The sequence below is a fragment of the Chrysemys picta genome, chromosome 1, assembly GCF_011386835.1.
Source record: "Chrysemys picta bellii isolate R12L10 chromosome 1, ASM1138683v2, whole genome shotgun sequence".
Lineage (NCBI taxonomy): Eukaryota > Metazoa > Chordata > Testudines > Emydidae > Chrysemys > Chrysemys picta.
The window spans coordinates 157,966,713-157,980,747 of NC_088791.1; the positions used below are offsets into that span (position 1 = coordinate 157,966,713).

The window sequence follows — 14,035 nt, forward strand, 5'->3', positions numbered from 1 at the left end:
TGGGGTACACAACACAAATCAGACTCCTGAAATGAGTACAGTAGTCTGGAAAGGTTAAGAGCCACTGTTATAGTGCATGTGCACACAGGGGCAGAATTAATGTGGCAACCTTATCTCATCATTTTAGTCAAACCTGCCTGTGGGGTGGCAGCACATAAGTATCCTGGAAGAGAGAGCCATGTGTATTCCAGCCTCATGAAAGGCATATTTGAATATGACAGTCTTTCCAAAGAAAGGCTCTCCAAATCACTGACATCCAAAGGGTTTATTGGCTGCCTTCCCTACAGCTGCAAAATTGTATTTCATCCTTGGACCATTGAAAGGAAATCCCATTGCATGAGGCCGGGGATCAGTACATTTCACCTCCCGGAGCAGGGACTCAAGAACTGGGATTCCACAGCAGCAGTAAGAATTAAAAGTTTTATACTGTGACTATCACAGGCTACCCCACTACAAGAAAACGAATTTGCCTGGAGCCTCTCTCAGGTAATACAAAACAGACTCTACCGTACTCTATACAGTAGGAGTGGGTCCGGAGCGCTGTGTGCGACTGAGACTGAACATATAAAAAAGTTTACATTTGTACTCCATGGAGTGATTTTACAAGACAGAGTGGACCACCCTAATGAGACAGAACTCCCCCAAACCTCTGTTACTTTAGAAGTGCTTAAAATCTAATCATCATACTGCTCATTTATGGAAATGTACACAGTTCTAGTCAAACAGGAATGCACTAATAAAGACATCTTTGAGTATTCTTAGATAAACAACCCAGGAACCAATGTACAGTGTGTCCAATCCAATAAAAATAATCATCTGAAAGGATATCTGCCAGGGTCAGAAACTGTTTGTTTATACATTTGCAAAGGGAGAGCCCTTTCAAAAGTCAATTAAACAACATGAACCTGGCATTTCCACCTGCTGCTTTAGTGCAAATGACAAGTGGAACTGTTTTTTGCTTTATTACATTAGCAAAGCAAGAATGTGTCCAGAGATCATCTCTTGGGATTGCAGCATGAAAAGTGAAGCTCTAAGTGTTGCCAGAACTTTACTGTTAAACATACTCATGGTTATCATCCCATCAAAGTGAGCAGAAAGTTAAATAATACTATCCACATAATGTGGGCATTGGAAAATCTCCATCCTCCGAAAGCAGACAGTACATATGTAAGTACTGTATAATCTTGGCATACTAATACCCTATGTCTGCGGATAGTAATTACTTTTTATTATTGTAAGGACACAAAAGTTCTAGTCTAAACTTACCCAGAAGGGACGGATTTTGTGTGCGCGTGTGTGTGTGTGTGTGTGTGTGTGTGTGTGTAGGAACTAAGGGCTTAAAAGTCTATTTGAACTGAGCTGTATTTTTATATCAGTAATGAGAGAACACAGTCTGTGTGTTGCTTCACTTTTATCACAACACTCTTCAATTCCAGTGGTCTTGGGGAATCCAAAAAGCAAGACATTATCAGAGGGAACATCTAGACAGGAAACTCCTGAGATGTTTTTATCTTGGGATGCGAGTTGCATCTTCCTCTCCTCCCAGTACCCCTTTATTCCCCCACCTAAGGTATGTCATACTCTAGGGTGTCGTCAAGGACGCTGCTTTGCGGCATAACATGGCTCTAAGCAACTAAATAATAAAAAAAAGTTACAGCTTCTCCTGTAAACTTTGCTGACTGCAGCAGTCTGCAGATATAAAATGCATCTACAAAGCATAGACAGGACTTATATAGGCATTTCTACAAAGTGGTTGGCAGTACATGCAGCAATGTGCTACAAAATACTTCATAATCTAGATTTAGAAATATGGTTTTAATTTTACACTACATCTGTTGTTCTTGCAGCAATAGAATACTCACAAAATGCCAATGTTACACAGATCAAATTAACAAGGAAAAGGGGAGGGTCTCTTCCAATTTTGCAAAACTACTTCCAAAATCCAGCAGAGGGATATATATATATATAAACAAATATTCACATGACATGGGTTTTTTTCATTTGGAGTGCAGAGTTTTGAAATGCAGTCTCTTAATAAATCCCATTTTTCTCTTGAAAGAATACATACAGACTTCCAGAGGTGAATTGCAATACTAATAAGGATGGATATAACTGAAAAGCATAGAACTTTTGTTCCAAAACAGGACTGAAATCCCCTGCCAACAACTTGGGGTGCACTCAACCCCATTTCCTTGAAGATTTTACTGCCATAAACTTACACAGTATTGTCTAAACCATCATAAAAGCACTAGAATTAATTTTCTTTGTTGCATGGCAATTCTTACTGGATTAACAAGCTACAATGGATATGTTTAGGTCTTTGTTTCAGTTAAGTTTAAGAGTTTTAAACAACGATTTCTTGTACCTGGATTTTTCCCTGCAGGCTGCCTTTCTCTTACATTTCTTTTTCAGATAGTCTTTAATCCTTCCTTACATACTGAAAGCAAATTTGTATTGCAAAAACACAGACATTTTCCAAAAAAACACAAAGTTGTCATAGCTACTTGCCTCTTGGCAATTTCTGAACATTTCCCAGGTTTAGTGCAATACGTCCACAGAAAAGTAGAAAGATCAATCTTGATATCATGGTTACAAACCCAAACTCGCACAGTGAATGATGCTGATGGGTATCACAGAACAAGGTACTGCAGCTGCACTTAAGTGAACTGTTCTCTCAGTGGCAGAGGCAGCAAACTTTGACAGCAGCTTAGTTTACAGTGGGAGGAGAGAGAATGACATCATACCCTCCCACTGGAAAAGTAAGGAAAATTAGCTTTAAAATGATATTGTCAGACTCCCGATTGCAATAGACTTCTGGTTTTTGTTATAGGGTCTTTCAGTCTCTCAGGCTTACAACCGATCAACCTGTGATCGTTTACACTTCATACAAAGAAATCACAGAGATGTCAAAATTCCATTAAAACTGCCCTGGAAAACCAGACAGGGAGACATTCTTTGTCCAAAGAAGGTGAACTGCAAATGTAAAATACAATTTTTTACATTACCCAGAATATTATTTTACCTTATTGATCTCAACATTTTTCTGACCCTAAGATCTTGTCCAACTTAGCATAATTTTGGGCCAGATTCTGCTGTCATTTGTAATCAGAATAAATATGGACTTAATTGACCAGAATCTGACACACAGTATTTATAAAGTAAAGGATCTCTGTCTGTAAGACTAAATGCCACTGTCCATTTGTTTATTTTACTTTGTCCACTTTTAAAACATTTTACATTTTTGCCTTTAATACAAATTGTGAGAGTTACTAGCAAGCTGCAAAACTGAAGCTAAGAGGAAGCTAAATTCCTGGGGGGGAGGGAGAGAGATCAGACAGTGGGTAGGTAAAGGCCAAATTCTGCCATCATTTATGCCAGTGTAAATCACAAGCAACTCCATGGAAATCAGTGGATTTATTCCAGGTTTAAACAGGTGTAATTAAGAGCTGAATTTCTCCCTAATAATTAATACATTGGAGAGGGGGGCAGAGGTGAGGGGGAATTTCAAAGGGGGATTTCAAAAATGAGGAAGCTCATGAAAAATGCCCTAAGGTCAAATGAAAGGAAATTAAAATTATTAAACCCTCCCTGGAGTCTACTTAAGCATCCCATAAATGATTTCCTGATCTAGACGTTTACTTTAAAGCCTGGTCAGGCCCTTTTTGTTTGTATCCTGACATGAGGAAATCTTTCCTCAGTCCCCTTATGCTACAATTCAGATAAAGTAGTAAACTGTAAGTTAATATTACAGATGGATCCAAACCAAAATACCTTGATCCAAACATCCTCATCCCCTACACTTTGGGAAAATTCAGATCCTGAAAGTTTGAGCATCTCTCATAAGAAGTATGAAAATTAAAAACAGATTCCTGCAGCAGATGAAACTTGGATGACACACAAAGGTGATACAGGTAGGCCTCAGAGACTGGGACTGAGAATTTCTCAATGCACTGACATCATCTGTTGGTAAAAGGAGTGGCAAAGGAGTGGCACTGATATCACCCTTCGATGTAGCTGCTCATCTGATTTCTGGAATAAAGTATGTAAATGTTGTTTTAAGGGGTTAAAAATGAAAGGGGGGAAATGGTATTGTTTGTAGTGGAGAAATGCTGACATTCCAATCCCGATTTTTAGTTGCAGTGATGTACAATAAGGGGAGAAAACAGAGCTGGATGCACAGCAATATCTTGCCTTTTACTTTTTTTTTTAAATCTAAATATATATGTGGGAAAATCCTCTGTGAAACACATTCTAATTTAAACTATTCCAAATAAAGCACCAAAGGCCTGTCAGATGATGGGTCAGTATCTTAAGGGAAGCTACAGAAGATATTACTATAATTAGATTATGCAATGTGCTCTCTCTATAATGCTGCAGAAGCAGGAATAGACAGCATCAACTTGCCTTGCAGACAGTCTGCCTTCCCTTTCACAATCTCATAACACCCTTCTGGCCAACTATAGCGATTTACTATAAGGAACATCAATATTAGATAACCATGTACTTTAGTTATCTAATGCAACAGTGTTTTCTCCCCTCTCAGAAGAAATAATTATACTTTTGCTCTTCATATAATCTTCTGTTCCTCACATGCTTCTCTGCCGCCCATTTCCCTTCCCCTATTCCTCAATACCTGCACATCTCTGTCACTCAGTTTCCTTCTCTGCTGTACTTGCTGCTCAGCTATCTGGACTTCTTCTTGGCCATACTGCCAGGCTACCCAGTTCCTTCTCCCTTTGATCATTCCTGCAGCTAGCCACTCTGGTTATTCTAGGACTCCAAGGCTGGCTCCTGTTTCATTTCCTCCTTGTCTTCTGTAGCAGGTGCTCATAATACAGGCAGTTACAGTCTGGTAAGTAGGTGCAAGTTAAAAGGTGGATTACAAGAAGGTAAAAAGAACCTACTTAGGGTTCTCTCTGGATGTACTTCAGCTCCTCAGATATGGTCCTTTGTGTCTGTGCCGTCCATACTCTCTATGATATTGTGCCTTCCTTTCCCAGAAGAACTGCTTTTCCTGGAAACATTTCTGTCACCAGAAAAAACCTCTGCCTTTCCCTTTCACACAAATCCTTATGCTAGTTACTGGCCATTGCTTACAGCAGTGATGGGAAGTTAAACATGCAGCTCTATGTTCTGCAAACAATATGTATCCTATATAGTTATGTACTTCATCAGAATCAGCATATGGTTCAATTCACAGAAATTTGACAGAACAAGGAGTAATGGTCTCAAGTTGCATGGGGGAGGTTTAGGTTGGATATTAGGAAAAACTTTTTCACTAGGAGGGTGGTGAAGCACTGGAATGGGTTACCTAGGGAGGTGGTGGAATCTCTCCTTCCTTAGAGGTTTTTACGGTCAGGCTTGATTTAGTTGGGGATTAGGTCCTTCTTTGAGCAGGGGGTTGGACTAGATGACCTCCTGAGGTCCCTTCCAACCCTGATATTCTATGTTTCTATGAAACAGAAGAACTGGACTTTTCAACCATTCATGTGGAACATTATCCAAACCAAAGTGCCTTAGATTTTCCCTCATCTCCACAAATTTCATGTTATCCACTGGTAAACTCTTACTACTGTAAGCAGAAGCAAGTTAACCTTGGAAGTTTTAGGTAATAGTTTTGCACTCTGATGCCATTAAATGAAGGTCTAGAAAGTGCATTACAAAGGTGGGATAAGTATTTCAGATGAGGCAAGTCAGAGACAGGTCAAAGTCATGCAGTGAATCAAATGAAGATCTCCTGACTCCCTCATCTGTCCTAGACCCTAGACCATGTTGCCTGAACAATAGTTAAGTACTTAAAAGTTCACCTGCTTACCTCAGTAGTGCCTAGTTTCGGTGCAGATCAAAGTATCTCTAGTATAGACTCATTTTCTCTCTCATTCTGACATTTTTCAAACCAGTAAGTGCTGTGAAAATGGGGATGCTGAAGAGGAATTAAACTTTTTCAAATATAAACAAAGATTCTTGTTGAGATTTGGGCTAAAGTTCAAGTTTGTTCTCATATTATCTAAACTAATTCATCCATCATCCCTCAATATTCCAGCAAATCAAATTCTCGGAGCTGACTCAGCTCTTTGTTGTTCTCAGGTAGATAAAGGGAATAGTTCTATATGTTCCATTCTGCTTGAGGCAGGAAGGGGGATTGTGAATGGATGCATAAAAACTGAGATCCAGTCTTCTGTGTGTGAATGTTGACAATCTCCTGACACTTTCTAAGAGTAGGGGTTTCTTTCCATTTCTTTGCCTCAATTTTTCTTCCCCTCACTGTTGTTAAGAATGCTGTAGATTGGTTGGCTTCCATTGTGTCCCCCCAGAGATGGCTGCACTTTAGTGGTGCTGTGTCTATTGTTTGTTCAGAGCCTTGGGAACTTTTGAGATAAAATGCACTACATAAATGTTAATTATAATCATCGTTCTCTGGTGGGTGACTCAGTTATTGGAATCCTTATCTTTCTTGTAAATCTGTCACAGGATCTTCTGAAAGCCTTGAGGAAAAGAGAGATGCCAAAAAACATTGACTCAGCTGTAATACTTTAACAAAAAAAAAAAAAAGCTTAATTCGCTCCTTCTGTGAGCGTTTTCTTATTCTCATCTTCCCCCCCTTCCACTTATTTCTAAGTGTGTATATCTGCCCTGTTATACTATGGAGGATGCAAGGGTCTGCTTTTAACACTGTAGTATGATAATCATCTCTTTGGACATACGTAGGGTAGGATGTGCCTACTGTGTCATGCAAATGGTGGATGACGGCAATTTCATTGTCTTGCTCCCAAACCCTCAGGGTCAGTGGTGGGAGTCAGAAACAGAATGAAATGGAGAAAATGAACAAAAAAAGAGTGGATAAGAGTGAAAAATACAGATGAGATGGCATACTCGAAGGGAAGTATAATTGGGGAATGGCCAAAACAAAGGAAAGGAGGAAAAGAAGTCCCATTATTATAGCTGGCATCCAAAACCTATCAGCATTTCATTTTTTTCCCCGAGAGCAACGATAGATTTTCTGGTCTGTAGTTTCTAGGATCAAACCTAGAACCTTTTTAAAAGGTAAGTCAAACCAGTATTATCATCTGATTTTAATGATAGAGTGCATACTTTTGTTAGCACATTAGCCAGTCTGGTTAGAATTTTCCAAATCAGCTAAATGACTTACAAGCCTAAGTTCCAGGATGCTGTGCCAAGGAATGGAGACACTGAAAGTCAATGGGACTGGGTGCTTTTGAAAATTTTATTCTTTATTTTTAAGTGCCTTGAGAATTCTTGGATTAATTCCAAGGGGAACCTACTCCCTCCCAGGGTCCCAAAGCCTGACCTCCAGCCTGAGCCCAAACATCTACACCACAATTAAACAGCCCCTTCACCCAAGCTTGGGGAGCCCAAGTCAGCTGGCACAGGCCAGCCCTGGGCATCTAACTGCCATGTAGACATACCTTCAAGTGTTCTTACCCTTTTTAATTGTTCCCTAGACTCCACTGTATCCAATAGACCTACTCATTCTTTCACAGGCTTCCTGCTTCTGATAGGATTATTTGCTTTTGCATCTTTGGCTATTTGCTCTTCAAATTCCTTCTTAGCACTCCTAATTTCCATCTTACATGTAACTGCCATACTTTATGCTCCTTTCTATTGGCCTCAGTGGGCTGGATTTTCATTTTCTGAAGGATGCTTGTTTGGCCTTGTTTTTTAGATATACTATGTGGTTTGTTTGGGTTTTTTTGGCTTAGAGTTATATATACCCTTTGTAATTCTGTCATGCCATGCTTAAGTGGTATCCATAGTACACATGGGCAATATTTTGCTGTGGGGCAGATAGATGGGAGAGTTTCCTATGTACTCCTTGGTCTCTGTGATCATCATCTTATGTTCTGCAACTTTAGACATGATTTCCCCTATCTTGGCATACATACCTAACAATCTGTTATTGCTATAAAGTTATTCATCCGCATCCAGTACTGTATTCCATGACCTCCTGCTGCAGTGAATTCCACAGGCTGACTACATGCTGAGTGAAACGTTTCCTTTAGTTCATTCTAAATGCACCAATTAGCAGCATGCTCATGCCAATTCCTGGCAGCATGGGATTGCACTGATGTGAGTTCAGAGATGATTTCTGAGGTTCCCAAAACACTGTATATTTATTGGAGGGTTCAGTCTCTGCAGGCTCCTCCTTGCTGAATCATGGCAGCAATAGGCAAACTGCGTTTCATTCAATTCTTAAAGGTCAAGCTGGTAAGGGATCTTTCCCCCTTGAACTTGTGTAGCACTTGCAAGTCCTGAATATTGTTATTGGAGAGATCAGAGCCTTGAATGAAGGCTGGTTTCCTCCCTCTTTACAGCCTGGACTGTTGGTATTTCAGATAATTAGTTGGAGGAGAATGACAGGAGTCACTCCTGCTCTGTTCCCCCAATATCTGCACTGTAGCACTCCTTCCAAACATACACCCTCTACAGAACTCTTTTCATCAAAATGCTTACTGACTTCTTGCAAACTTGGCTCAGTGAGTGACTATATTGTGTTGAGGAATGGGTAGGAGCAGGGCACACAAGGTGGAAAGTGTGGATGCTACAGACGTAACTTCAGATATGAAGTCTGGAGTTTATTACCACACACAAAGACAGGGTACAAAACTTCTGCTTTATGCTTGGGGATAGGATGCAACACAGCAGGTAGTGATGGTGGGGTTTTATGTTGCAAAGGGAAAGGGAGCAGCAACACACAGCAGTGGACAGACATCAATATTAGACCACTAATGATTGATAATTCTGATTTGTTTGCCAAGTGATAGCTTTCTGTGCAACTTTCTGTCACACACATCATGTCATGCCATATAACCAACATCAAAGCAATATAGTCAAACTTTCCTTCAATTATATTCATAAGAACTATTTATTATGCAGGGAATGGCTCCCTTTGCTTCTCCTTCCCACCACTTCCCAATCACTGGTTTCTACCGCAGTACCAAATAGTTCTTAGCCAAAAAAATTGTATATGGCTTAATCCCTCTGACCCATCTCATTCAATATCACAACTTTTACTTTCTTATTCTTTTATCAACAGTGATCTATAATAAAGTTTTCTGTGCCTTTTTTTGTAACTCTATTGTCATTTGACTTTTGATTATTATTTCCTAATTCCCATCAGAAAGCCAAGTTCTCCCTAACTAAATTTAGCTTTCAACGCTAGATTGACACTAGAGAGCATCCTCAAGATATTTTTTACTCATTGGGGATTCTTCTGTCACCTAGACAATCTTCCAAAAGATGGTGGATAATCAAGATTATATAGCACCGTTAGCCAGATAAAATCTGTTAAGCTTCCTAGAATCGCAGAAAGGAAAACTGTTAATGCCATTGACAGCTGTTTCACTAGCTTTTGCACAAATATATATAGACACATATACACCAAATAATGAAATTTTACATACGCATTTGGTTTCCATTTTGTTCTGAGCATTCTGCAACTCAGAAATTTAATTTTTCACAAAACGTCCATTTTGGTCACTCTCAGATTAAAAACGTGATGTATAACATCTAACTTAATGCAAAAACACAAACCACACTTAGGTGTTCAATGTTGCAACAGTATACAAGGATTTTATAGATATTTTAATACCTGTTGAGCCTCATCTACCCACCCTTATCAATACAGTGTAGCTCTTTCAGGAAAGGTTTGGGAGACAAATGGGGAGGGCAATAAACCAGTTGGGTCAGAAGTCTAGTAATGGAATGGAGCCGTTCACTTCAAGATCACCAAGTAGGACTGCAACTCAAGTCGGTAGTGACCAAAAATTGTTACCCTCTGATGACTGTTCAGTGACCTATGTGGAAAGCATCTGAAGTCCCGTTTCCAATGGGCAAACATCAACACAATGAAAACCAAAACAACTGCCACTAACTGCAACTGTTGATTGTTTTGTTTCAATATACAGTCATCAAGGACAGGACCGAAGAAGGAGATGGAGGTTGAATTCCTCTCTCCTTCATAGATTGGATTCTTTGTGTCAGAAATGAGGTATGTTGATGGGGCAATGTACAGAAACTTGCATGGCTGCTGGCCTGTGCTATATGTATTCTCTGGATAAATAGAAAAGCTGAGTCTTCAGAGATGTCAGTTCAGCATCTTTCAATAAAGAAACCTTACAGTAAAATTCAAAGCTGACACATTTCATGATGCCTCATTGAAGTCAATGGTACTGCATGACATGTAAGTAAGCACTAAATCTGGCACACTCCAGGGATAGCAGGTGCAGAGTTAAGCCACACACATTCTCTCCCCCAACTCAAAGGTTCTGACACTCAGCCAGGGGCAGCATTGAGAGAGGCTGGAGTAAAACTAAAAATAAAACATTTATTAAGTGCAGTGAGGAGCTCTCAGAGTCAGATGGGGAAAGACTATCAGGTTTTTTTTGGTTTTATAAAGGGTACTTATTCTCTGTGAAGATGTGACTCTTGGCCTAACTAACATCCTTCCATAAAGAAAATTATTTCCTTGGCCATGATGCAGAGATATGATGAATGTGTGCAGGGTCAAGAGAGAAATAATTCATGCACATTATCCTCCCATTATGAGTCACCTTGGCCTATAAAATATCTTTCACAGACTTTTCAGCTTAACGGGCTGCACTGGGGTAGAATCAAGATCAGTGGGCTTTATGTGGTTCAAAATGCTATAAATAATTTTGAAGCAGGGCCACCAGTCACTATTGAATACAGAATGTAAGCAGTTGGAACACAATATAAAATGCCCCCTTCACTTGAATGGGAATAAGTTTTTGCCCAAAACCCAAAAGTTACACTATCTCCAAAGTACGTGGCAGATGGAATAAAAATATTTTTGATTGTAACCGTTCATGTCTCTCAGTTTTCATTACCATCCTTTCTTTACTCAAGGGAGTAAAGTGTTACACTATACATATGCTTAAAATAACAGTTCATATATAGTTTGCCTGAAGCAAAACAAAACAGGGATCACATAAAAATTACACAAGTGCAAAAGTAACTTTTTAAAATGAAATATCCCAATACCCCAATCTCTGCACTAAAACTGACATTGTCAAATAGTTTTGCACAAAAGCTCCAGAATCTACACACTCAGGTCAAAACGTGATGTTATCTGCAGAGCAAAGGGATCTTGTTTAATATTAGATGTACAGTGAATCTAGATCGGGGTGGGCAAAGTTTTTGGCCCAAGGGCCACATCGGGCTTGCAAAACTGTATGGAGGGCCGGGTAGGGAAGGCTGTGCCTCCCCAAACAGCCTGGCCCCTGCTCTCTATCCGCTCCACCCCCTGACCCCCTCAGACTCCTCCTGCTCCTTGTTCCCTGACCGCCCCCTCCCGGGAGCCCTGCCCCTAACTGCCCCCCCATGACCCCACCCCACCCCGCTCCCTGTCCCCTGACTCCTATCCACATCTGCCGGGGAGGAGAGACAGCAGGGGAGGGGTTGGGGGCTAGCCTCCCCAGATGGGAGCTCAGGGGCCGGGCAGGAAGGTCCCGCGGACCATAGTTTGCCCACCTCTAATCTAGATCATCTAGTAATTAATAATAATAAATAATACATACCTTGTACTTTGAAGCACCTTTCATCCAAGAATCTTGAAATATTTGGTGAGATTTCTTTGAAGGTCATGTCTACTGTAAAAAGATAAAATGTAGATTTAGGAAAGGCAATGCTTCTCAAAATTTTTGAAGTGAATTTAATATTCATAAATCATGCCAGATTAACAGGTCTACAAACTCCATTTTTCCAAGGGACTGGAACAGCACCACGAGGAATAAAGCAAGTTTCTGCATGCTGTCTGCCATTGTGTTTCACTCACAAACTGGAGGGCTTTATCTCTAGAAAACAGTGCATAGTTCAGTGTTCAAGGTTGTTCAATCCTTGGTTTATCTAGTAAACTGGCCAGTGATGACAGCCTCCACTTTAACATATAAAACTGACTCCTGCTTTGTGAAATAGGGTGAACAGTGTACAGAGTCAGCCCTGGCTGTCTTGAACCTGTTTAGTATCCGAGTATCTTGAAAAAACCATCAAAGCAACACCGATATGGCCCAAAGTGTGAATTTGCAAGGGCTTGTAGCGGTCGTAAAAGCTGGGGGCTGCTACAGTGGGATGGACCTGGAATGCAGTCTGGAGTATGGTCAGATGTAGTAGTACATTTTGGAAGTTCCTATGTGTGTATAACTTTTTTATATATAAATTAACTGATAGAATGTTTATCTTACAATGTCAGCATTTATGTTGGTCTTCATGCAGTACACAAGTAGGAGAAACATGCACAAAAAGATCTGGACCTCATTTTGAAAATAAATGTTACTAGATCCTTATAACTAGGCCAAATTTTGAAGCCTTTACTAAATTTTTAATTAGTTCTTACTCTGGCAAAACTTCTACTGAAATCAAGAGAACCATTCTTTCTGGTGGGAGGTGTTGGAGGTGGAGAGGGAACCAAAAACTCTTGGGAGGACCCACCCACTCCCAGCTATGCTGATGATAGAGATTTGGTGGGAAAGCAACAGCATCTTCTGCTCTCCTGTCTCCTTTCCATTTCTGCTGGAATCATTCTGCCAGTCAAATTGCCATTGGCTGGTTCTTACTGTGGCTGCTCAGTGGCAGCTGTGGAAGGAAACCAATTAGGAGCAATACAACTCCACAATATAATATCCTCCTATCCACATTTTTGAATGGTATTTCTCTGCTTTGCCCTCTCTCTCTCTCTCTCTCTCTCTCACACACACACACTCTCTCTCTAAGGCTGTGGGTCAGAGTAATTAAACTTTCAAAGGGAAAAAAAAATGTCTCATACAAGATGCATAAAAGTAGTGCAAGTCATTTTTTTGCTTTAATTCCACAAACAAACAACTAATTCATGTACTTCAAGACACATTTCCATCTGAAATTAAGAAAATTCATCGTTGCCAAGATTAGCAATATTTTTCCAGGGATAACTCTCCATATAATCTGAGTATTTGCCACCGATCCCCAGGCCAGCAGCACCAGAGGAATGAGCACACATATTCTGGCAATTTGTAGACTATATTAATATCTCAATTGTGAGGGCTTCAGAACACATAAAACTTGCATACCCATCTGTTCACTGTTAGAGAGAGGGATGAAGGTCTAAAGTTTCACATGGCCTACACAAACAACAGATTTAATCATGACCTCACATGTAAAATCCAATGTTTATTAAAGCTGTGGCAATTAATAACAAAACCTTACATTTACAGGCCTTTCATCTCTAGATTCCAAAATGATTTACTAACAAATTTATTACACTAATGAAATGCAACCACTTCTGGGGAGGAGGGCAACAGGCAAGCATTGCAGAGTACACTTCACAACATATGAGGAAGAAAAACTTTGCCAAAGCCACCTGGACAAAGTTTATTAGCTCACGATGATTAGATGAGCATTTGATTTTCCAGTTCTCATCTGAGAGTTTACAAGACTCAATGTGAAACCCATTTCAAGATTTTGATCCACTGAGTCACTAGCTTTGTCCATCTTCCCACACTATGAACAACCTGCTACCCCTTCTCTAGTATTTTGGAAATATTTAATCCCTTGCAGAAGTAATAACTTCTAGAGAGCTGCACAGATCTGGAAGATTTCCGAACAGTTCTGACGTCTGGGAACAAACTAGGGTTTGGCCATACTCTTGGACATACTGAGTTATTCTCTGCTGTGCACTATGTAAGCCTGGATTTTCCCAAGTTTAGCTTCCAAACCATATCTCTATTACATTTGGGTTGTACTGCACAGCCAACTCCACCAGGCCAGAATGCTATACTATCTTGAAGAACCTTAAAACATTTTTATGAATATACTCTTCAACTGTTCCGTAACTGGCGTTCTTCGAGATGTGTTGCTCAGGTGTATTCCACAGTAGGTGTGCATGCTCGCCACGTGCACTGGTGCCTGAAGTTTTTCCCTTAGCAGTACCCGTAGTGGGGGAGCCCTGCTGCGACCCCTGGAGTGGCGCCCACATATTGCGCCATAAAGGGGCGCTGCGCGCTCCCCCCACCCTCAGTTCCTT

The 14,035-nt window shown here is 40.3% G+C and overlaps 1 protein-coding gene across 50 annotated transcripts in view; it reads right to left on the reverse strand.

Annotated features, from left to right (window-relative positions):
- The window catches only part of ABI3BP (ABI family member 3 binding protein), a 403,542-nt gene that overhangs the window by 295,285 nt on the left and 94,222 nt on the right, over window positions 1-14,035 (reverse strand). For 47 of the 50 annotated variants that reach the window (XM_065587954.1, XM_065587948.1, XM_065587936.1 and 44 more), the window contains exon 1: window positions 2,509-2,673. In XM_065587954.1, coding sequence (XP_065444026.1) covers window positions 2,509-2,587 — 79 coding nt within the window. In that variant the 5' untranslated portion in view covers window positions 2,588-2,673. Of the gene's footprint in view, window positions 1-2,508; window positions 2,683-11,558; window positions 11,631-14,035 lie in introns of those variants that run through there. The other 3 variants (XM_065587762.1, XM_065587956.1, XM_065587764.1) reach the window with 2 other exon arrangements.